General features: G+C 39.7%; 1 protein-coding gene across 3 annotated transcripts in view; it reads left to right on the plus strand.

The window, feature by feature from the left end:
- Positions 1–23,693, plus strand: part of COL7A1 (collagen type VII alpha 1 chain) — a 152,750-nt gene extending 129,057 nt beyond the window's left edge. For all 3 annotated transcript variants that reach the window (XM_081938128.1, XM_081938129.1, XM_081938130.1), the window contains exons 105-121: positions 172–243; positions 2,912–2,983; positions 3,079–3,114; positions 3,205–3,285; positions 4,186–4,239; positions 5,589–5,642; positions 5,732–5,794; positions 7,357–7,419; positions 8,644–8,760; positions 10,049–10,126; positions 10,638–10,691; positions 11,524–11,572; positions 14,997–15,029; positions 16,899–16,994; positions 18,149–18,268; positions 20,409–20,588; positions 20,701–23,693. In XM_081938128.1, coding sequence (XP_081794254.1) covers positions 172–243; positions 2,912–2,983; positions 3,079–3,114; positions 3,205–3,285; positions 4,186–4,239; positions 5,589–5,642; positions 5,732–5,794; positions 7,357–7,419; positions 8,644–8,760; positions 10,049–10,126; positions 10,638–10,691; positions 11,524–11,572; positions 14,997–15,029; positions 16,899–16,994; positions 18,149–18,268; positions 20,409–20,588; positions 20,701–20,735 — 1,257 coding nt within the window. In that variant the 3' untranslated portion in view covers positions 20,736–23,693. The remainder of the gene's footprint in view (positions 1–171; positions 244–2,911; positions 2,984–3,078; positions 3,115–3,204; positions 3,286–4,185; positions 4,240–5,588; positions 5,643–5,731; positions 5,795–7,356; positions 7,420–8,643; positions 8,761–10,048; positions 10,127–10,637; positions 10,692–11,523; positions 11,573–14,996; positions 15,030–16,898; positions 16,995–18,148; positions 18,269–20,408; positions 20,589–20,700) is intronic.
- Positions 23,694–25,954: the final 2,261 nt, after the last annotated feature.

Below are 25,954 nucleotides of genomic sequence, written 5' to 3' on the forward strand. Positions count from 1 at the left end.
TTGAGGGCTGAAAGAAAGTGACTGGCCCAAGGCTACCTATCTGGCTCTGTGCCCAAGGCAGGATTAGAACTCACAGTTTCCCAATGTTTATCCTGGAGTCTTAACCACTATATCAAAGTGGCTTTCATTAATGATTTAAAAGGTATATTTTTTTCTCTTGCACTTTTCTAGGGAGAACGTGGCCTAAAAGGAATGGAAGGGGAAAAGGGTGACAAAGGAGATCACGGAATCATTGGAGAGAAGGTACTGGGGGAAGATCTTTGGGTTGCATTTATCATGATAGGTGAGGAATTTGGATTGTACCAGGCAGGTAAGAGAGCAGGCAAAGGTCCACGTTTTACTATATCCCACACAGATAAAGGAAGATGCTGGCTCCTCAAAAGAGTAAATTGTTCCTAAAAATCTAGCATACTCTAGAGCCGTGATGGCGAACCTATGGCACGCGTGCCACAGGCGGCACGCAGAGCCATTTCTGAGGGCACGTGAGGCATTGCCCTGTCAGCTCCAGTGCGCATGCCCCCGCTGGCCAGCTGATTTTCAATAGTTTTTTTTTTAATCTCCGGAGGATTCCCTGAAGCCTCCAAAGGGCGAAAAACAGCCCAATGCAAACCAGAAATGAGGAGAGAGCTGCCAGAACGGGGGAAAGACAAGCGGCAAGAAAAGAGGCTTCTTTCACTCGTGCTGGCTGCTCTGTTCCCCCCTCCCCCCTGCTACTAAAAAGGATCCTGCCAGCAGGGGGGAAAGACAAGCAGTAAGGAAAGAAGAAAAGAGGCTTCTTTCACTCAACGTGGCTGCTGTTGCCCTTTTCTCCATTTCAGTGCTACGGCATCGAGGTTGCCCCACCCACCATCACCCAGGTCCTCGCTTCTCCCAAACATTTCTTTGCCTACCTGATTTCCAGCTCCATCGCGTTTCTTGCCATCGTGTGCAGAGAAACAAAGTTTGTGGGATTAAAACAAAACTTCAATCAATTACAACTTTGGGGGGGGGAGATCTCGCAAAGTTGGAATTGATTGATCGAAAGGAGGTTTTTTTAGTCCCACAAACTTTGTTTTCCTGTCCAAAATGGCAAGAAACACGATGGAAAAATGCTACGGAGGGGAAATTAAATAGGCAAAGAAATGCTTGGGAGAAGCGAGGACCTGGGCGATGGGGGGTGGGGCAGGCTCCATGGAGTGGTGCTGAAATGGAGAAAAGGGCAACAGAGGAGCCACCTTGAGGGGAAAAAAGCTGCTTTTCCTTATTTCCTTGCTGCTTGTCTTTCCCTCATGCAGATAGTTCTCTTCCTCATTTCCCTTTGGATTGCAGCAACCAGGCAGGATCCTCTGTGCTAGCACGAGGGAGGGGGGGGGAAACAGAGCAGCCACCTTGAGGGGGAAAAGCTGCTTTTTCTTCTTTTCTTGCCGCTTTTCTTTCCCCTGTGCCAGCAGCTCCCTTCCTCATTTGTCTATTGACTGTAGTGCCCAGGATCCTCTTTAATAGAAGGGGAGAATTTAGCAACTGGACTCACACCTGCCATTGTAAAAAGGGCCCAACCTTTACACAGGAGAATGATAAGGGAAGATTTTTGACACAGGAGCACACTTGAGCATCCCCCCCACCCCACCTCAATCTCTGCCCGTTAATGGCAGAGCAACTTCTCCCCTCACTGGGTGTTATCCAAGGGGAAGTAGCCAGAGCAGGGAGTGGCGAGGAAGCCTTGCGCAAAAATGCACGGTCCACACAGGTGAGGGGGGACATTAAGTTATGTGGGTGGGCACTCGAGTTCGTGTGATAGCGCGCACATATGTGCTTTTGGCACCCGAGGCGAAAAAGGTTCGCCATCACTGCTCTAGAGGCACCAGTACCTGTATTAGAGTGCAGAAGGTAGTTAGAGTGAAGGAAGTTGGTAAGGTCAGTGTGATCTCTGTGCATTACCTGAAAGCATTCCATATTGAAGCTTTTCATCCTGCATTTTCAAATGCCATAGCTGAATTTTGTAACTTTTTTTCATTGGTGAAGGGATCATGGTCAAAATGGCAAAATTGGAACTTTAGGTCTTGTCAAAGCTCATACCCACTCTTTGTAGCTCCTGACAGCTGCTGCAGAGATTTCTGTTTGCTCATTGTGTTTCTAAGTTATTAAACTCTGCATGCTGCCAGATATTTATTAAACTATATGAATACCGTATGTGTAGATCACTACTGAAAAAGGCAGTCTCTATATTTAAAAGTGTATCTAGTCCATCTATCTACCAAAACAGTAGGAACTTACTGGAATACAAGAGCACAGGTCAATAGAGAATCCATTGAAAGCAGGGGTGGGTTAAAAAATTGCAGCAATGGGTTCGCTTCCCTGTTGCTGTGTGAGCGTATCCATGGTAGGTGTGGCCTAGTTGGCCTCCTGCACCATGAGGGGGGAGTTTTTTGCTCTCCCCAGGCTCTGGAGATTTTTCTTGAGCCTCTGGGAGGGCGAAAACTGCTTCCCCCAGGCTCTGGAGGCCCTCTCGGGGCTGGAAACAGGCCTGTTTCCCGACTTATGGAACCTCCGGTAGGCCCATTTTCCTCCCTTCCCAAGCATCCGCGCGGGCCCTGCACTTACTGGCATGATGAACAGACCACTTGGAGACTCCCGGGAGGGGAGGGGAGGAGTGGGAGGGACATGGTGGATATGATCAGATGGGGTGGCATTTGAGGGTTCATCAAACTGGGCAGAATCCTAGCTAGAGGCTCGCCCGAACTCTTGTGAACCCCCAGCAGGCCACCCCTGATTGAAAGCATTATGCCAAAATTTATATGGAGAACTCTGCTTACAGCATGGAATAATTATGAATACTTCCTTTTTTCTTGAGCACAGGAATTGGATGGGCATTGATTTCTCTCTCCCTTGATCTGGTGTTCATGTTTGTCTGTAATTTGCAATTTTAACTTAGGGAGTAAAGGGTGAACAAGGTGAAAAAGGATCCACAGGCTTCCCTGGTGCACGAGGACCCAGTGGGCAAAAGGCAAGAGATTATTTCTTCATTCATGGTTGCATATCTACTGGATGGTTTTATTTTCCTATCAGTTATTTACATACTGGCTGTTTTCCTTTACATAGGGAGAGATTGGTAAATCAGGAGAACCAGGAGAGCCGGTGAGTGCTTTTTACGTGTTGCTGTTTCTGCCTACAATTGGGCAGTTCTGTGTCAGAGAATCACATTGCCGTTATCTTTATTTCTCCCAGGGTCAAGCTGGGAAGGATGGTATTCCTGGAAACAGAGGGGAGAAAGGAGAAATGGGACCCATTGGAATGCGAGGCCCAAAGGTGCGATGTACCATGGTTATTTTTATCTTCTTATAAGTTTAAGAGATTCCCTCCAGATCATATGGTGCTGATCTCCATCACAAAGATTTGTGAAGCTGATGCAGGGAAGATATCAAAGGAGAGGACCAGGAAAGAGCTACTTGTATGATGGTGTCAGAAGCTACACAAAAGCATTGGTGCTGTGGTTGTGCAGTGGTTAAAATGCAATATTGCAGGCTAATTATGAGGACTGCCAGCAGTCCGATTCTCACTGACTCAAGGTTGACTCAGCCTTCCATCTTTCCGAGGTTGGTAAAATGAGGACCCAGATTGTTGGGAGAAATATGCTGATTCTGTTAAACCACTTAGAGACGGCTATAAATCACTATGAAGTGGTATATAAGTAATTGCTATTGCTATTAGGTTTAACTGCAAAAAGAGCAGCCTAGCCATTATACTGACAAGGAGGTTGCATGTTTACATCATATTTCGCAGGAGATAAAAATTTGGACAGAGGTTCCCATCTTTTTTTAATCAGGTCTTTATTTTACCAATTTCTTATGGATTTCAAAGTATTGTTTTATAAATTATCACAGTAGTTTTTGCTTTGTTAATGTTGCTTAAATTATATTTGGTAGGGACTTTTTGTTTCTTCGCTTTTCCTCTCTTCATGTTTTTAGCCCCCAGGAGCACTCTAAAAGCCTCCCAAAGCTCTGCATGCCCCCACTTTTTTGTCTGTGCAAAAAAAATGAGGCCTGCAGAGGGTTTGGGAGGCCTGCAGAGTGCAAAAAACTTTTTAAAAAAATTTACCTCTTCAAAATCATGGTGCGTCTTGTAGTCTGAAAAATACGGTAAGTACAATTGGGGACGTGTGCATCAATGTTATGTTTATTTGAGGTGCTTGTTTTATTTCTGTTACAGGGTGATCGAGGAATGAAAGGAGCCTGTGGCCAAGATGGAGATAAGGGTGAGAAGGTGATTGCCAGATTTATTCTTTGATTCCTTTGCATTATGAGACATTAAGTAAAAACTAATAAGATTGCTTGGGGAAGAAGTAAAGTACTTTGAGAGACATTAAGGCAAAGGAGCAGAATTTTTTTTTTATGAAACAGAATGGTTCTGACATCTTATTCCCTGATAAAAGAAGCCACCAATAGCAGGGGTTTAGAAAAGAAATGCATCTTTGCTTGAATAATAATATCCTTGGTGACCGAGGTGCAAAGAATTACTTAGGGCCACTTGGCAAAGAACATTTGTTGATGTAAGAGGAGACTGGTATGAACATCTCTGCAGTGATTATTTTTCCAGCGGTGCCCTCTATGGGAAATTTCTGGCTATCGTTGTATTTAAAATGCACCACCAAATGTGTGCAATGGAAGAATTCTGGGAGCATATGGAGTGGCACTTATATATTGACCTTATAATCATTTATATGAACTCACATAAATGATAAGGCAGTGTTGGGTCTGATACAGTGGTGGGATTCCAAATCTTTTCCTACAAGTTCCATGAGAGCGTGCACTCAAAAGACCGCCCTTGGCGTCAGTACTGGTGAAGTGAGCTGTTTTTTTTTTAGCTCAGCTGAGGCATGGCAATCTGCTCTGCTGTTCGAATCAGCTGAGCTAAAAAAACAAGGGAATATAGGACAGGGAACGGTGGGGGCATGGCCAGCCAGAGGTGGTATTTGCAGGTTTTCCGAACTACTCAAAATTTCTGTTACCGGTATGCCAAAACGGCTGAATATCACCTCTGGTCTGATAAACAAATATATGAAATGGCTCATTAACACTTCCTTGTTTGTTCAATTAAGAGGAACTTGCAAAACGTTTCTTAGATGCCAGTGAATGTGTTGGGAAGAGAATTCAGTTACTGAGTAAATGAGAGTGCCTCTGTTTCTATAAATAGGATATTTGGCTGTATTGAATGCTATTCTGTCCACTTGCTTTTTGAGAAGATAACATTTGTTTGTTTTTAAGGTGCATAATGATAATTTGGAATATTGTAAAAAAAAACCATAATGGAAGATGGGAATTGAAAATATACAGCTCTCTGACGAGAGAATTGAAATTAACAGTAAAAAATAAATATTTTTTTCTTCCACCAGTTTCGCTCAGGTTACATATAAGGCTTTCCTCCTTAAGGGCAGAATTCTGGATATGTCTAGAATTCTGGACATTTTCATAATCTGTTCTGGGATAGATATATAATAACTTGGGGAATCTTTATCATAGCAAAGACGTTCACTAAACCTGTTGCGATATCGGTGTCTACATTTTCTTTTGCTTTCCTCTTTCCAGCTAAAACATTTTTCCCTTCTGCTCTAGGGAGAGCCTGGGTTACCAGGCCGAATGGGCCTTACTGGAAAGAAGGGTGATCCTGTAAGTGTCTCAAGTTTCTTCTAATGGGGCAGTAGAGCAGGCCATATAGTTGAACAGAACAACTTATACCTTTTGTTATGTTTTCCTAGGGAGAGATTGGCATGCCTGGGACACCAGGAATCCCTGGGAAGGAAGGCCTCATTGGTCCAAAGGTATAGAACAGTGGTCGGCAAGCCGCGGCTCGCGAGCCACATGTGGCTCTTTACACATTTTAATGCGGCTCTTCTGTGTGCCGGGCGCCTGCTCCCCTCCCTCCTCTCGGGCACTTCAAAACAAGCGCCCCTTTCCCTTTTTTCTTTTCGACCCACAATGATTAGGGAGGATCCTGAAGTCGGGCGGGGACGAGAAGCGAGGAGGCAGAAAAAGAAACGGAGGCTAAGGAGCTTCCCCCCGCCCCCTCCCAGCAAAAATCTAACCGAGGAGCTGGGCGGGCAGTAGCAAATTAGCCGATCACGCTGCGTGCGTGATCGGCTAATTTGCTACTGCCCGCCCGGCTCCCCGGTTAGATTTTTGCTGGGAAGGGGCGGGGAGGAAGCTCCTTGGCCTCCGTCTCTTTTTCTCCCTCCTCTCTTCTTGGGGCTCCACCAATGGGGGAGCAAGGCCCGCCCAGCGCCAGGCTTTGGGCTAACACAGAGGTCTGCAAAGTTGGCTGTTTTAAGACTGGTGAACTTCAATTCTCAGAATTCTGGGAGTTGAAGTCTACCAGTCTTAAAAGCCAATTTTGCAGATCCCTGGGCTAATATGATTGATGCCCTTGGTGGACTTCAATTCTCAGAATTCTGGGCGTTGAAGTCCACAAGTCTTCAAGCTGTCAGGTTTGAAGACCCTGGGTTTTTTTTTCTAAAGGGTTGGGGGTGCGAGGGTCTTGCAACTTGACAGCTTTAAGACTTGCATGCTTCAATGCCAGAGTTCCTGAGCCAACATGACTGGAGGAGGAATTCTGGGAGTTGAAGTCCACAAGTCTTAAAGCTGTCAGATTTGAAGACCCCTGGGTTTTTTTTTCTAAAGGGTTAGGGGTGCAAGGGTCTTGCAACTTGACAGCTTTAAGACTTGCGTGCTTCAAATGCCAGAGTTTATTGAAACTAAAAACAGTGTACCATCCTATGTATTTTCAGTTTTAAAAATGTGGCTCTCAAAATAAATTTCAATCGTGGTTTTGGCGAGATTTGGCTCAGTTGAAAAAAAAGGTTGCCCACCACTGGTATAGAATAATGAATAGATGATATAATAGCATAGTAAAAATACATCATAGAATAGTATAGTGCAAAACTGACTGGAAAATTCTAAGAGTTGAAGTCTGCACCTCTTCACGTTGCCAAGGTTGAGAAACAGTGATATAGAGTAATGAACTTATATGGGAAGAAAAGAAATGCTAGCAGCACGAATGAAAGATACATGACTCTATGGAGCTTAATGGCTGGAGGTTGGGGTTGCCTTGCAATATTGTTGTCTATGTAAGATTTGAATTTGGGTTGGGAATGGTGCTGTCTCCATTTTGATTGGTTCAACAAATCACTAATAAATCAGCCTTTATGAATTTTTTTACCATGAAGTAAACTTTTTTTTTGCATATGTAAGATACACATACACATACTCACACATCGATACATAAACACACATACACACACTGGGGAGGGGGGAGAGTGGAATATGACTACATGATTTACTTCTATATAGATCACCACATTTATATATTTATTTATTTCCCCCATAGGGCGACAGAGGATTTGACGGCGGGAAAGGATCCAGAGGCGATCAGGGAGAAAAGGGGGAAAGGGTGCGCTATTCTTTCACTTAAGAGTAATGAAAAAATAAACCAATGCAATAAAATCTGTATACTTTAAAGACCTGGAATTCAATGAAATGCTATGCTTTTAAAAGCTGTACTTGGAGATTAATAGATATAGATGATATAGCTAGAGATGGATATAGATAAATGAATATATAAAATCCTTCCTGTGGATGAATTCAATCATTTAATTTGCAATCAAAGCAATAGAAATTCACCCATAAACAGAGTAATCTTTTAGTTTTCTACTTCAAATTGCCTAGATTTCAGTCCCTTTGAGGACCAGTTCTCACAATAGGAGAAATGCTTGTAACCAAACTTGTCCCATATCAAAACAGATGGAATTATTCTTCCTGCCCCAAAACATAATAGTTTGAAACCTCAATTTGATTATAACTAGGGCTTCTACTTGATACACAAGTTGCTGGAATCCTTTCATAATCCTTTTATTCATTTTAGCCTCAAAAAACAAACCTTTGTAGAGTAATGTGTCTTTGAAGTTTTACTTGCTCCAGTTGAAACGTTCCAAAAAGCAGCTTAGTTTTCCAAAGTCTTAAAATGGTCCACTTGTATGTTTATTCATTATTAGAGAAACATATGCAGAAATTGTTTTAACCCTGTTCAGAGTCATTGTGCAACCTTAGTTAATTACAAGTTATAAGATTCTACTTTTGGGAAGATTGCCAGGATTCTACCTTTTAAAACAGATCTAGGCTTATATGCATAATGAGGATAATATAATAAGTAATACAGTAAACCTGATTTATTAAGTTACACAAATAAGGAGATATAACTCAAAGAAGTCATAAATGAGTAGTTATATATATAATCCTTTTTACTGGATTAATAGAAATACTAAATAGAGATTACTTTTCTTTATGTATAGTCTTCTGCTGAAATCAGAAACATTCAACAGGATTGATAAAAGCCAAAATTATCTTGAACAGTTGCACTCAAATAATTTTTGCAAAAAATATGATATAATAAAAAGACGTGTTGTTTTTAAATATTTATAAACAATTTTAACAAGAGTGAATTACTCCATTCTGCAAAAATTAATCAGATGTTCAAAAATAAATTCTATTCTAATTCTATACAAACTCCTACATTGTAACCTAGTTAGCAGAATATTGATCCATGCAGAAGCAGGATAGTTAAATTTCTTTGCAAGTGAAATCTCTATGTAAGAATTCTTCAAATCTCTATTGATAGGGTACTCCAGGGATTATAGGTTCCCCAGGACCTGTAGGGAATGATGGACCCCCTGGTCCTCCTGGTCCACCTGGCAACGTTGGCCCCAAAGGCCCAGAAGGAATTCAAGGGCAGAAAGTAAGTATTCAACATTGGACGGTTTGATTGTTATTGTCAAAACTCTAGGTCAAGGTTTCCCAACCTTGGCAACTTTAAGAGTGTGGACTTCAACTTCCAAAATTCCCCAGCCAGAATGGCTGGTTAGGGAATTCTGCCATTTGAAGTCCATGCATCTTAAAATTGCTAAGCTTGAGAATCGCTCTTATAGATTACCTTTGCAGAATTGCCTAATATAAGCTATTGTGTCCTGGTACTTCTTATAATCAAATGATTGCATTTTAATCTCAACAAAAGAACAGTATGGCTAGACTGCATTTTGCCTTTTCCTCTTTCTTTCTTTTGCTCATTCCTTTCCACCTTAGGGGTGGACGCTATCCAACTAACACTCAAGTCCAACCTTTAGTAGCTTGTTCTATGCCAATCTTTAGTAGGAGGTAGATTCTTAGGCTCTTGACTAATAATATCCTGGGCAAAGTGCAGCTCTCAATGTATAGGTGCTGCATCCCGGGTGTCAAATTGGTGACATCACATTGCTGTCACGTTTCGCAATGTTTTTCCCTTCACAGAGCTGGGGTGGGCATGGCCTGTGCAGGATATATCTGGCCCATGGGCCACCAGTTTAACACCCCTGTGCTACGTAGATGACCATCAATGCTTGAGCCATTGCAGATGAGGCTTCCAAGGGATCTTCAGGGATAGCCTGCATAGGGTGAACCGGAGTCATCCAAATGGGAGATGATTGAGACATGAGCAGCTATAGGGAACTGGGAAGAGCCCCCCCCCCCGCCCAGTTTAGAACTGCTTATAACTGGTGCACCAGACATAACTCCAAAGCCATGTGGGCCACAGCTGTCACCTGCTCCTTGACAGGTGCTATGAACTATGAACAGAGCACTTTGAACTTATGAACCAATTCCACACAAAGACAAATGACATACTAATCTCAGTTCTTTTTAAAAAGTAGCAGTCCTTAACTTTAAATCTATTTTCCTTAATTTTTTTTCTTCTTTTCCATTTCTTCCAAGAAATAAAAACAAGGCAGATCGCTGTTTTGAAAGCAATAAAGCCTAAATTTAAACAAAATATATAAATGATATATCATCACTAACATCATTAGCATTATTCAACATGAGTGGTGCATGGTGGTACAGGTTGATAAGATGTACCTCTTCAAAATACCATTTCTGGAAGGGATGGAGGGAGAAAGTAACGAAGGGCTAGAAGGGGTGTCTGGCCCTATGAAATGACTCCACTTTGAGGGGTCCTATGTGATGACATAATTGATGTGTTTGGTTTCCTCTTACAGGGTGAAAGAGGCCCCGCAGGTGAGAGAGTTGTAGGAGCTCCAGGACCACCAGGCACAACTGGAGAAAGGGGAGAACAGGTTTGTAAATACATTATGATGATGAACTATCTTTACTTACCGGAATGCTTTCCCTCTCCCTCCATCCCTATTTCTGAATTAAGAGGGGTATGAGCACACTCTAACTCAACAGCTACTTAGATATTCTTGAATATATCTCCAAATATGTCCTGGCTATGCTATATATACAATTGTGAAATTTGACTGTCCCGAATAGATTGAGAAACTCTTAGGTTCACATATTCATTGATGGCCATTCAGTTTGACAACAGATGTACTATAGTTGGGCATGTTATTTAAACCTATTTTGATTTATTTAATAATCCATGGCCTAGCCTTTTGTGTGAAACCAGCCTAAATCGGAATGATGCCAAGCTCATTTGCTTTTGTTGTTATCCAATTTTACTTAGAAACCATATACATTTTTTAAATAAATGAGAATGTGTATCTCAGATATTCTTCCAATGAGCATATTTTTCAGCTCCAAATGCTTTGATTTAATAACTTTGGTTGTTTGTTTGCATGTTGACAGGGAAGTCCAGGGCTTGATGGCTTAAGAGGAGAAAAAGGAATACCTGGCATGACGGTGAGGGAAAAGGCCTTTCCAATACATTGGCCTGAGGACATTTGTTTATCGTTTTTGCCAGCTTTCTACTAGTGAATGAAACTGAAGCCTAGTAACATTCTGAATCAGAATCCTGAGACAGGATTGGGATTTGTGTATTCCTAAATTCATTTTAGGTGGCTGCAGCAGCAGAGTTTGTTTTTCCTTTACCAAAAATTACATTTAATTAAGCACTGAACTTGTTCGCTCACATTTCAGATTTTTAGAAGACTCTCTTTTGTATTTTGCTTTGACCTGGGTGCTGCTTTGGAAGGATTTGATGAAGAAAATGGAAAGGATTATTTCCCACATTTATGGGAGGCCTAGACACAGTCCTGCCTTCAGAGCAGACCCTGCCCTTTGAAATACCCTTTCCCTTGAGATTCAGCAGACCCCCAACCCTCCTCTCCTTCTGGAAAGCATTAAAGAACTGGTTCTTCCCACACGCTTTGTGCTACAGGAAGGCTGGAGCTTAGTAAAATTATATATTGATGGGGGAGGGGAGTATTGTTTAGGAGGATAGTGGGAGTTTTTATTATGTTTTTATGGGTTTTTGCAGTTTTTATTGATATTTCTAAGCTGCCTGAGTAATAGTGCACAATATGTATAATAGATAAATAGTCATAAAGTAAAGTAATATTAAACTATAAATCTAATAAATAAAACATTATTGCTTTAGAATTAACTGCTGAGAATCCATTTGGATTGTGGGTGGGATAACTGTGCACTAAATGAATGAATGAATGAATGAATGAATGAATGAATGAATGAATAGCAATTAGTTCCGTATTATTTGCTTTGTGCTTTTTTGCAGGAAGAAGAAGTCCGACAATTTGTCAGGCAAGAGATGAGTCAACATTGTGGTAAGTAAGGCTAATTGGACCCTTCAATCCTGCCATTTTCCCTCTAGACTCTTCATATCCATAGTCTCATTTTCTTGTAAACAATTCAACTGATATCTGCCCTGGATGGGGCTGAAGCATGGTTATTCAATGGGACTGCTATGCCTGGTGTTTTTCATATGCTCTATTTAGCAATGTGTTGTTTGATCCAAATCACTCAGTAGGTTAGAAATCTGGGATTAGGATCTATTTTATCTTTTTTTAACTGGATGTGTGCTTACTGGGGAAATTGCAGATACGTTTGCAACAGTGGGGAGGATTTTGAATGTCATATACAGTTTACTCCAGAGCTTTTCAAAGTCCTGTCCCATAGGTAGATGTTTTTGAGGGGAAAAAATGTCTACTACTTCTGCCTTGTTTGTCATACAAGAAGCAGCTAGAGACAATTTCCATAGGGAAAATAGTTTGGGAAGTCAAACATGTTTTTCGCAGGACGAACAATGTTTTTAAAGAGAAATACTCAAAGTGTAACATGTAAGAAAATATTGTTGAGGCTGATAATTGTGTGAACGTTATTCAGGAACTAACATTGTGATAGGAAAATCTAAGTTACTAAAATCTATCTATAGCTAAGTTCTTTTTTTTAGTTAATTTTTTTTGAATAGACACAAACAAACAAGACACAACAAACACCATAAAAACATATTCCATTACAAATTATAAAAAGTGTGTCAATTGGTTACAAAGAACTTTCGTGCATCCCTTCCACAGTCATCACCTATAATCCATATCAAATTATATATTTTACATCAAATATATTTATATATATATTACTATCATCATACCTCATCCTTCATATGACTATAGTTGTTTTAACATCCCTTTATAACAAATATTCCAAAATTCAAAGCAAAACCACATAATGGCATTCCATTGTCTATTTTCAATATCATCCAACAACATTCTATCTTTGTGAAACGTTCTAAATAAAAATTAATTATGTTTGATTACAAAGTTTCTAAACCTTCTTTCTTAATCACTGGTTACAATTTATATCCAATTTCAATATTATAGACTTTCATACATAACTAAGTTTCAAAACTTCCTTTCATGGTCACTATTTAAAATTTATACCAAATTTCCTTTTGTTGAACCAATATATATGTATACATTATATCATTATCAATTATTTATCTAACTATATCCATGATCAATCCAATTTCAATATTGTAGGCTTTCATACATAAAAAAAATTATAAACTTCCTTTCATGGTCACCATTTAAAAATTTATATCAAATTTTCTCTTGTCAAACCAATACATATGTATACATTATATAATTATCAATTATCTATCTAGCTATATCCATTATCACTTCATTTTTAACATAATGCTCTAATTTTAACTATTTAGCTAGTATTTTGTTAATAGTTTTCATGTCTCAACCTGTGTCTTTCCAGTAGTAGTACAGTCTTATTTCTTTTGCCTTATATTAATCTTCTGGCTATTTCCTTAATCAACTTTGTGTGGACTTCTCTTCGCACCTTGTTGCTTGTTGCATGTCTTATAAATTCTCGAAACCCTCCATCAGCTTCTTTAATCAGCTTATCTTTGGTTATCAGTAGTGCTTTTGTCAAAGTTCCTCTCCTTAAATCCTTCAATTCTTCTCTTTTTTCTCCTTCTACACCTTGAAATCTGGGGTAGAGCTCCTTTCCATGTTCCATTCTTTCCATTTCCAACCATGCACAGATCACTATCAATATCCACAGTTTTCTTGCCTCTTTGTTCATTTTTCCCTTGGGTTTTTGAGACTCTAACCTCCATTTTTTCCATTAGCTGGCTATCTTCATCAAATTTTGCTATATTACCATCTATATTTTCCAATTTCTTCTCAATTCTCTCTGATGTTTCTAATAATTTTTGAATTTCAAATATAATCTGTTGTAATGTTATTGTTTCTTCTTGGTACTGTATCATTGTCTAATTTATAAACACTGCCACTCTAGTTGTAAAACAAAGCTTTGTTTTTCACTTCTCTCTCCCTGCCAAAGAGACATCCAAAGGGCACCTGCATAAACAACCCATCTTATCTCTTTGCAAGCTAAAACCTTTGAAGTGCAAGGTCAAAATGATCAAAGAAAAGAGAGAGAAAAATATTTCCAGAATATTTCCTTTTATATCTTCTTTATATTCCAAGCTTAAAAGAAACAAGGCTCTTAAATAGAACAAAATAAAAGGAAAAAACCCCATCCAAGCCAGTATTGTGAAAAAAAAAAAAGATTTAATCCATAGATTAAAAAAAAGTAGTAGAAGAAAAGCCAATACTTTCACTTTAAAAAGTAGGAAGTGTTTGCAAAACTTCCATCCATAGAAGACATTTTTTAAAAAAGGATAACACACTGTCCACAATAGCTTAAATTCGGCGCTTATTTTCTTTTCTTTTCTTTACAAGTTTGATTTGGTTTTAATCTTTTTTGGGCAGTCTCTTTTGTAAAAATAAAATTTCCTCACCAGATGGACACACTTTTTCTTTCACTTTCCCCTGTTGTGGAGCTGTCCTGACTTCAGCAGCTTGGGGCTGCGCTTCTATCGCCGGCTAGAAGAGATTCTCTTGGATCAATCAGGGACTTTGCAATGTCCCTGAGATCAGCAAGACATACTCTTCCCTGTCACCATCTCTTTGGGATGGTTTAGGTACAGATGGACTACCCAGCAGTAAAAGTATCGGCTGCGATCTCGGAACTCCGAGATCGCACGTCCGTATCGTTGCAACATCAGCTCCTTTCTTCAGCTAAGTTCTTTTTTTTTGTGCCCTAACCATTATGGAGAAAGAGCAAATTATTGAGAACCTAAACTGCACAAATCAAAGTCGGCTGTGGCCTAGAGGTGGAGCTCTCACCTCACAATCAGGAAGTTGTGAGTTCAATCCTAGGTAGAGGCAGATGTAGGGTCTCCTGCTTGGGCAGGGGGTTGGACTAGATGACTTGCAAGGTTCCTTCCAACTCTGTTAATCTGTTAAATCAAAAGAAGCCACAACATGAACTGAAAAACTACTGAAATCCCTAATTGTGTCAGTCTAACCTAGTGTTTCTTAACTTCAACAACTTTAAGAAGTGTGAACTTCAACTCTCAAAATTCCTCAGCCAACATGAAGTTGAAGTCCACACGTCTTAATGTTGCTAGCATTGAGAAACACTGATTTAAGCAATAGGATGCAAGTTAGACCTGAAAGAAGATAACAGGACATCTACTGTATCATCCTGGTTATAAAAAGTTGAGGCATTAAAATTTCAACAAAACTCCAGCTTCCCCGAAATTCCTGTGAAAAAAATAGTGACCCTTATGTCCCACCTAGAATTGTATTTCTGTTTAAAAACTGCCAGATGGTCTCTTATCACAAAATGGGTGTCCTGTTGAATGGATTGTTTCTCTGTTTTTCATTTCAGCTTGTGGAAGCCAGTTCTCTGTTTCTGAACGGCGTAAGTATTTTCTAATTGTCTTCCTTTAGTAGTACTTGTAATCTGAGACATTAATAAAGAGGTATTCAATATATCACTCCTAAATATACCAGATATGTAAAACATTTGAGGAATATAGATTCAACAGATTGAGATGAGAAAGTAAACATACCCTGGATGGCTTCCTTTCTCTATCATAGCAATGCTGTTGAGTCTTGGCATCCAACCCATGCTGATTTTTTTTCTTTCATTTGAGCAAAGCATATTTGCCTAGAAAAATGTTCCATCCTGTCTTTCATATTTACTATTTATTTGTTTGTTTAGCTATTTTAAAGCTCTCATTCAGCAAAATACTCTGAAGCAGTCAGGCAAACTTGTTTTAGAAAGAGGAACTAGAAACTGTTATATGTTTTCAAGATTAAAACAGATGTTTGAGAGACCCTGCTCTTTACCAAACATTTGAAAAGTATTATGATTATTGTGAGGAGTGAAATAGAAGAGTAGGAATGCCACTTTATCCTGCCCTCTATCCTACCATGGCAAGAAAGTGCACATAAAAGACAATAGTAGATAGTGGTAATTAAGGGGAAGTTACAACTGAAAGAAGGTTAAGTAACCATCCTACCCTTGCTACTTTTTTGCTCCGGATTTCAGATCTTCTTGCTCACTCTCCTTTTTCAGTGCTCCACAAAGATTCGCATTTCCATTTCCAAGTCTTTTACTTTAAACTTAGTTTGGTGACAAAAGAATTGAAATTCGTAATTTTGTAGTTTGAAATGCAACATTGCATCTGGTGAATTACCGTAATTATCAGATTAGAAAAATTGGCAATGAATCTCTGGGGGAAGGAAGGAAGGAAGGAAGGAAGGAAACGAACAGTGTATGAGAAATGCATGCAGGAAGCAGAAGAAAAAATAACTCTGTAAACTTTCGGATCTCTAACAGCAGGAATGGCTTAGAAAGCAGAGGGAGCCTATCTACTTTATAGGAAGATGTGAACTATTCACAAATATTTAGCACCTATGATTATGCATGAAATCAGTATTCTTTCAATCAGTAATGACAACAGATGCAAACCTTGGAGAATAAGTGTGTTGTGCTTATTTGTTTCACTAACTTTAAAACATTCCAATTGTACTAACCAAGAGGCCTACATTGTGCATTAGTATAGTGTTTTTAGCCACTCAAATTTGCCTGTATCCAAAATTTTTCCATTCAAAGACAGGTAGTTTAAAATTAATCCATAAAGACTGTTCTAATATCCAGGATATGCTTTTTGTATTACTGACTAGCCTGGGTATTTATTTATAGGGGGAAAATGTCTGGACCAATGTCTGGACCAAACGTAATTTCTAATGTTGGGTTTTCTCCCTTACCAGAGGGAGACCACTTGTGGAGTACTGTGAATCCGTTACCATAGCAACTCCATTGTGCTGCACTGCCCTGCACAGTAGAATTCATTTTACGGCACTACAGTAGAAGCTATTTTAAGACACAACAGGCTGTATCTTAACAGAACACAAACCCCGAGGGGTTTTAGGGATGTCTTACTCCCACAGTATTGGTTTCCAAAGAGTAAGTCATCTGTTTGGTTTGGTTAAAATTTCTTGAGGCGTTCCAGAGTTATGCTAGAACATACATACACACAACCATTTATATATATATATAGATTACATCAGCTTTATTTGAGAACTCTCTCGTCTCTACGTACATAATTATTACTGACTAACTTTTATAGAAAAGTTCAAAGGGCGATATGTTTTCTGAAGGTTCTTGAACCTGGAAGCTTGAAGCTTCTTCTCTTGAGGTGGGGAGGTCAAATATGTGCCAATTATTTTTATGGCAGTTATGTGCCTACTTAGTTTTGCATTGTGGCTTCTTCTTCCCCAGGTAATCTCCCCAATGATCCATCCACCCACCCATACCCATCTGTTAAAGCTCAAATAATCCCTGTGCTTAAACTGTCCCATGCTGAGGAAGAGGAAGGTGAGTCTTGTTTCATCATCATCATAATAATAATAATAATAATAATAATAATAATAATAATAATAATAATAATTTTATTTGATTAGCCGCAACCCTCTCCCGAAGGACTCGGGGCGGCGTACAATCAAAACAGATAAAATACAGATCTTAGTATTTTTTCCTTTTTTTCTGGCACACATTGTAGGCTTCTTGATGTTATTATGCATACAATGTTTGCTGTCACACTTTCCTTGCAAGAATTAAGTATTTTCACCTTTCCTTTCAGTCCACTTTGGAATTCCAAAGTAGGGTGTACTTTGCAAGCCATGCATTATCAGATTGACAATCTATTGTTCTCTTGGAAACAAGAGGAAGGATATGATTAGCTTTGTTTTATTTGGAACAAAATGAGGACCCAGATTATTGGGGACACAATGCTGACTCTGTAAACTGTTTAGAGAGTGCTATAAAGCACTATGAAGCATTGTATAAGTCTAAGTGCTATTGCTATAATAGCTTATGAAAAGGAAGAGGGATTGCATATACTATTCTATAGATAAAAGCCTGGGGAAATAAGAATAAGTAGCAGTAATGTAATATTGCTCAATTCATTTTTTTTAGTAATGAGTAATTTAGTAATGCACCAGATAAAATATAACAAATAATATGTCAAATACAGTAACATAAAAATGCAGTAAAAAATAGCCATCAAGCTAATTGACGTTCATAATTTATAGTGCCCTAGAATTATCTGGAAGTGCCTTTGAAAATCACTCAGAAGCTCATAATACAGTAAAATGGGCAATACTGAAAATTTCAATTGGCTTGATGCCTATTTTTTTCTGAATTTTTATGTTTCTTTTTGATTTTATATTATTGCTTTTGACATATTATTTGTTATGTTTTATCTGTTGCATTACTAAATTACTCATTACTAAAGAAATGATATGAACAATATGTCTTCTTTATGCCCCTTTGTGCTTTAATCTGTAAACTCATTTTGGAATTAGGCGGCTTAGAAATTTAATATCTTCATAAATCAATCAATTGTCGTTTCTAGGAATACAGTTCTAAGAGTGCCCTACCTCATGGACTCAATATATTTGTTGATCCTTCTTTCTCATCAAGACTTCCTTACCTGAGATTTTTTTGAATCAACCTTCTCTGTTTTGTAGGGAGCCAGGAACGAAACATATTGAAAGCAAATAGGCCTGAGTATGAGTATATCTACACAGAGGAAGACTATGAAGAGGGCCTGATAGCAGACGGGACTGAGAGTCCTATGTTGAGGGATGGTGAGTTACATCAGTCTCTGGTGTGTGTTTGAAGGACATGCCTGTGGATAGTGAAAGTTTGGAATCCTTTTGAAACTTGTGGAAGTGATTAAAAATCATGCAATTATTCATAGAGTACATGGTAACCTCTATGAAATAAGTAGTGGCTTTAAATCTCTATGAAATAAGTAGTGGCTTTAAATCTACCCTACCTTGCTGGCTTTGGCTGAATTTGAAAAAGATAGGCAGATCAAATCTGAGACACATCAAGCACTTTAGGCCAGGTGTGTCAAATTCGATTGCATCATGCGCAGGATTGTGATGTATTGCGACATCTTTTGCCTTTACAGAGCCGGGGTGGGTGTGGCCTCTGTGGGCCGTATCAGCCTACAGGCCGCCAGTTTGACAGGCCTGCTTTAGACATTCTGGTTTAGACTGGAAGAAGTTCAAAACAGAATCCCATGGATAGGCCACGAAAAACCATGTGCATACTCTTACAAGGAGGAGAATTCGATAGATCAGTGTTGGCGAACCTTTTTGGCACCGAGTGCCGAAACAGGAGTGCCTGCGTGCATGCGTGCAAGAAAGCGGAAGAGTAACAGCCTGGTGAACATGCGCATGCTGGGTGGCTCCTCTTCCAGTTTCCGGCATGTGCATGCTTACCAGCCACCTGGTCTTTCCGGTTTCTGGCACGCATGCACACGCAAAGACCAGTTGGCCGGTTCGCATGCGCTCACCAGGAAAATGATCTTCCTGTTTCTGACGTGCATGCGCACCGGCCACCTGGTCTTCTGGTTTCTGGCATGCATGCGTGTGCAAAGACCAGCTGGCCTGTGTGTATGCGCGCACAAGAAACCTGAAGATCATCTTCCCAGCACACGCACGTGCACCAGGCGACTGCTCTTACGGTTTCCATCACTCCCGCGCGTGTGAAGACCAGCTGGCCAGCATGCCGGAACCCAGAAGAGCAATGGGCAACAGCTCACATGCCTGGAGAGATGGCTCTGCGTGCTACTGCTGGCATGTGTGCCATAGGTTCGCAATTCCGGAGACAGATGCTTCCATGTGGTTAAAAGGAGTGATGCTCAATCAGGGTTTTTACACAAAGGATAATTTTGTTATAAGCTATTCCTTTTACATATGTATGTAGTTATTTTACAATATTTCTAGATTATCTTCATTGCAAAACTCGGACTGGTTTTCAACGAAAGCAGAAAAACAAAATAACAAGAATATTTATTTATTTTTAAAAAATGTAAACCAGTGTTATAATACTGTATGCAAGTTGGGAAGGTCCCTTTCTGGGGAAAGCCTGGAGCCAATTAAGAGAAGGCCTATTGCTTAACCCAAGTCCTTTACACACTAGCTGGCAATCTTGGATCTTTTTTTCAAAAAGATAATAATAAGAAGCTGATGGTGTTGTCTACTTACTAGGAACTTTAATTCTGTACCAGTGCCATTAGAAGCAACCCCCATTACCAGTAAATTGATTAAACTGTATAGTTTCTTTCTTGAGAAGGAAAATCTAGATAATATGTAAAGACTGCTCTAAACTGGGATATCTAAAGTTTATTAACTTTAGACTTCTACTGCTTAGCATTGGTCTTAAAGTTGACATAGCTGAATGGACGTACACAAAGTATCACTGGGTGTAACTACCAGCACTTTGTGTTCTTTCCAGCCAATTCTTGTAACATCAGTACAACTATATCTAGACAGGGATGTCAAACTCAATTTCATTGAGGGCCACATCAGGGTTGTGTTTGACCTCGAGAGGCCCGGGTGGGCGTAGCCAGCTCAATGTCACTCGTGTCGGCGCCTGTGCTCTGCCAGTGAAAATGCAGCCTTCCCGAGATCCGTTTTCACTGGCAGAGGGTTGCAGAAGGCCATTGCAACCAAAAACGGAGCTCAAAAGCCCGTTTTCACAGTCAGAGGCACCGCAAGCCAGGCCTTCACTGTTTCCAGGGTGGCCCAACGGGCAGGATCTAAACACCATGTGGGCTGCATCCGGGCCGTGGTTCATGAGTTTGACACTCCCGATCTAGAGCATTTTAGTGAAAAGGGGCCGATTCCTGTTGAATTGCAGCTACGCGTAATGCCTAAAGTAGCACTGTTGCATATGCCTTGGCTTGTTGCATCCTCACTGTTATTTTTTTCTCAGCTGACCTGTGCACTTTGCATCTGGAAGAAGGCACGTGCAGCAGATTCACCCTAAAATGGTACTATAACCAGAGAGTATTGGAATGTCGGCCCTTTATCTACAGTGGCTGTGGAGGAAATTCCAACCGCTTCAACTCCAAAGAGGACTGTGAGCTTTACTGCAAGCCCCAGGCCGATACAGGTAGGAGCTGACAAAGCATCCCATGAAGTGCCTAATCTTCACACCTTTAATAATTCTAAATATTGTAGTTTTCCATGATGTTTCATCATCATCTCTCTCTCTCTTTTGGCAGTTAATAGCACAGTGGATAGAAACAAAACGATATAAACGCTGAAGTGAGTTTGGAGAACTGATGTACTGTCTAAAGAAAAGAAGAGTTGCAGCCGTTTGGACTCCCTGCCATTCTTATCACGCATTACTTATACACCTGGCAGTGGCCTGTGACCTGAGAATCTCCTTGCTGCCATTCGTACTGCCTGCAACACAGTTCCTTGTGGCTGCATATGTCCATAGGACTGTGTATGTGTGTACGCGTAGATCGTTTGTGTGTGGGCTGCTTCAGCTGGAGCAGAGAAATGGTGCTATTCTTTTTTTTTTAACAATAGTTTTGTTGCTCTTGATTTATTATTTTTTAAATTAAGGTGCTTTGTTTAATCAAATGGGAAATATATGCCTACCATCTATTATGTATAATGTAAAGAAAAGACATATTTTTAAATTAGAGTTCTTTAACTTATTTGATACTGGTTAACTAATGACACGTGGAATGTATTGTGGCCTGACCAAATTCTGATTCTGCCTGCAGCTTGCAGGTTTATGAATCTATATATTATTCCTCTAGGAGTAGATTAATAAGAAGCCCACTGGACAGTATCACCCAGGCTAATCCTGAGAGGCTAAAATGTCTTTCCAGTCATAAAGATACAAAAGATTTTTGATTCACGGGAAGTGCTAGAGTTCGTTCCATAAATTGATTTCATTATGAGCAGAAATTATTAAGGAGCACTCCCCCAAACTGTTTTTCCCCATAACTTATGATTCTTATTGTTAATAAATAAAGTTTGGGGAATGCCAGGTTTTTTCTGAGCCTGAGATGTCAAAAATAAAATTGTCACGGAATGGAATATCTTTCCCCAAAGCATTTTCTTTTCCCTGCCATCAGTTTTCAAGCCTTTAGAGTACTTGAATACCTTAAATTTTCAACTCTTGAACAAAATAATGTCAGCTGGTTGGATTTAATTCTGAATTGCTTTGTGTCCAAACTCCATGGATTAAAATGGTGGCAAGGCTGGCAGAATTCAAAGTTGCAAAGATTCATATATAGTTTGTATTGTGAAAAATAACTGAAAAATTAAATTTGAACATTGAGAAAAAATAATTGTCCATTTCCAGGAGCAGTAGAAGTTCAACTATATGACTTAAGAATTGCTTCATCCTGTGAATGTGCCTAATATTTTACTAAATTAATTGAAGCTAAGGTAGATCACCATATCCATTGACAAAGAATCCCTTGGAGAATATTATGTTCCAATGTCTTTTGAAATACTTGGAGCTCTAGGACAACCACAGCTGTTCTATATAGGGCTGCACTAGGTAGTTATTAAAAAGCACGATTGTTTTCCTTTTTTTTTTCCTTACAATTGAACTTACTTTGAATTGCCAGTATCTATAGGCAGTCCTTGACTTACGACCACGATTGAAACCAAAATTTCTGTTAAGTGAGATATCTGTTAAGTGAATTTTACCCCATTTGATGACCTCTCTTGCCACAGTTGTGAAGGGAATCACTGTGGTCGTTAAGATAGTAACATGGTTGTTAAGTGAGTCTGACTTCCCTAATGACTTGTTTGACAGAAGGTTGCAAAAGGGGATCACATGATCCCAGGACACTGGGACCGTCATAAATCAGAGGCAATTTTCAAGAGTCTGAATGTTGATCACGTGACCATGGGGATGCTGCAATGGTCGTAACTGAAAAATAGTCATGTCACTTTTTCCAGTGCCGTTGTAACTTTGAACTATAACTAAACAAACAGTTATAAGTTGAGGACTACCCCTTGGTCTATTGCTTCTTTCCCCTCTTTTCAGGGCCACTTCTAGACATTTTGGTGCCTTAGGCAAAATTCTACTCTGGCGCCCCCTATGGTCTGGACCACCATCTGGTTGTTAGGAATTTCAAAAAGGCATCCTCTTACTTCTTTCTTTGTTTAGATTTTCGAGCCCCAGACAATTTTTTGCTTGAGGATTAAATTGGCATTGTCATCTTATTTACTGCAGAACTATATTTAATCCTCAAGCAAACACGGTGACTCACAATGTGAGCGGTTACCGCTTTTAAGCTTTTTTTATTTTGTTTTTTTAGAAGTCTTTTCAATTTTGGGGTCTCCTAAAATTTGATGCCTCTAGAACAATGCCTTCTCAGCCTTAACCTAGAGCAGTGATGGCTAACTTTTTCCGAACCAAGTGCCCAAAGCATGCGAACCCCCAAAATGCAATGCGCCCCCCCCGCAAACATCCCACCTGCTGTGTGTACACGCATGGTCCCCACATGCACCCATCCCTGCATATGTGCACATGCCCTTCCGCATGTGCTCTCTCCCCCCCCACGTGTGCAACAGAGTTCCAAAGGCAGATGGCTTGTGGGAGGTGCACACGCATCCACGGTGCAGCTGAACTTGGGTAATGGTTTGTGTGCCATCAGAGCGGGCACTGCATGCCAGAGGTTCACCATCACGGATCTAGAGTCACTCTTCCTTCTTCGGAAAGGCATAAATGTGTGGATTTTACCTCGAGATGGCAAAGAGTGTTTCTACAGATTTCTGCATAGAAAGCTCAGAAATGTTCTGTAGAACCTTACCTGCCATCCCGAATGTCATCAGGACTGTATCAGAAGGGTAATTCATTTAGCCTCTTGCAAAACTGGTGTCTCACCTGTGGTACCTTAAAGATTAAACAAGAATTATCTACTCATTTGCATTATTAAAGTGCAGCAATTCTACCCCAAATGTGGATAATAAGTCCAAGAAAAGTACAATAAACTAATATGCATCAAGTCTATTTTCTTCTCACCAACGTGCTTAAGAAAGCAAAAAACGTTGGCCAAAGAGAGCAACCTTGGTATACGTATATATGGTGCTATCGCTATTTAACACTGTTGTATTTTCAAAATATTGAATGTACATATCACTGCAGAATTTTTTTCTGTTCTATGTAAGATTCCTCTACTGATGATATTATGGTGCAAAAATCTGAATGTGCTAATCAAATAAAAGTATACAGTACCTCATTGAATCAAGTGTGTTTACTGACTTTGTTAGGCCCATCACAGATATTTTCTCCTACCTCTCAGCCCACACATCAGACTGCAGTGTTTGATCTGTAGCCTTTGGTCTAAAGAAGCTACAGAATGCTTTTTCTGTGGTCCCATCCATATTTCCGAATACTTTAGTGGAATACTTAGAGGACAGTTTAACTAACATCAGTGCAATAGCTGGAGTTTGATATCTATAAAATGGACATATTTCTACATTCATTACATTTGAAACTTTAGGTGATCTGTACAGTTGTCCCTTGTTCTTTTATTTCTGTTTTTAATTCTGTTTTAATTTTTTTTTAAGTACCAGAGTATAAAAGATAACCAGTACAAAAGGGCTGTGCAATATTAAAAATGATAGTTTTAGTCCTCAAGTTGTCAGACTGGGGAAGACTGCAGTATATAACCAAATTTGATTCACTACCTCCTGTTGGGTACGGAATCAGCCTTGCTGATTAGATTCAGGAATTTCAGGTGAAAAGAGACCATATCAGAAAAGCAACTTTAAAAGTGTCATCAATCCAATTGATGACTTGTAATGGGAATTGGATTTCATTTTTTCCCTTGAGCAACTGGTCAGGCTCGCTAAGATACTCTGCTATGGAAATAATACCATGTATGCTCTTGCAAACAAGTAAGAATTGTCACCTCCTTTTACTGAACCCTGATTCCAATGTTTTAAGTACTTTGAGATAACAGTGGCTGGCAGTTTGGTGCAAAGTACACAGAGCATTTACACTGTGTGCTTAAAGGACTCGGTAAGAAAAGGTTCTCCACTCGGATTCCTCACAGGGTAGACCATGTTCTTTGAGGACAATTTGAGCTACGGTAGGTGTCTTTTTCTTGGGGTATATTCCTCTTATGTCAAACAGCAGTGGTGGAGGAAGTACTTGCAAGGGTTGCCGATCAGTTTCTTTACTTTCCACAAGAACAATTGGCAACCGGAAGGAATTATCATTACCATCTCATTTAATGCTAATAATAAAACAGCAACAAAATAATAAATGTTGAACCTATCAATTAGTGAATGCATCATAATTATTCAGAAAGCAAATGCTGAAATAGTTTTTGTATAATACAGGCAATTGTCTTGCTGGCTAGGTGAGCATTTTCACAGCAGGCTAAGCATATGTTTTCAGCAATTGTACTGAGACGTTTAGAAAAAAAATATGGAGTGCATCTTTTAATTCCTTCAACTGACAACACCTTTTTGTCTGATCAGAGAAAAAAGAACTGCAGCAATTCTTTTAGTTTGCGCTTAAGCTTAGCACAAGAAACAAAACATCTTAATGAATATGCTAAATATAAGAAGGCTTGAGGTAATGCAGGCGTATCTGACGTGTGGCCCATGGGCCACATGCGGCCCTGGATGGGTAATATGGCCCAAGATTGTACACTTTAACATTATTATGTGATCTTTGCCAATAGTTACTATATTACACATTAGAATATTCCTCTTCACTCAAGGCAGCCCAGGCAAGACAAAGATTGGACATGATGGTGTAGTGATTAAGGCGACAGGCTAGAAACCAGGAGACTGACTTATAGTCCCACCTTAAGCACAGACAGTTAGGTGACTTTGGGCCAGTCACTCTAGAAGCAGGCAATGGCAAACTATGTCCAAAATCTTGCCAAGAAAACTACCAGGACTACACCAGGTAGTGACCAGGCATCAACAATGACTCAAAAATCACACACGCAAACACCAGCAACGCCTATCAGTACGTATCTCAATAAATTTGTTTTTTTGTACTAATTACATTTGAAATTGAAAACAAACTCTAGATTTGTTTCATATGTGCATTAAAGTTTGATCTTCCTATGTATCAGAACAGCTGAATACCAAATAACATCACTCATCAATATTTCATTATTTTAAAAGCTGTGTAGTTGGCAAAAAGCTTAGGACAGCGTTCCTTAATTCCCTAATGTCCCGAGATATATGGATTTCAACTTCCAGAGTTCTACCCAAGGGATAATGATAATTGGAAATTTGGGGGGTTGAGGTCCGCTCCTGTGGAGGTCCTGGGTTGAGGAAAGTAGGCTTGAAAGACAGATCAGTTAGGATTCCAGGCAAAAAAGTTACTAATGCTCTCTAGCAAAACAGAAAATACACAGAATTTAATTGAGGATATAATTCCAATAGAAGAGAATAGCTCAGGTTAGAACTGTGGAGGCTTTGGTACTCCTTGAGCTTGGTAGTTTGCTTGCAAAAATTTCATTGCCTAAGTAC

The sequence above is a fragment of the Natrix helvetica genome (assembly GCF_964273705.1).
Source record: "Natrix helvetica genome assembly, chromosome: 1".
NCBI classification, from domain to species: Eukaryota; Metazoa; Chordata; class Lepidosauria; order Squamata; family Natricidae; genus Natrix; species Natrix helvetica.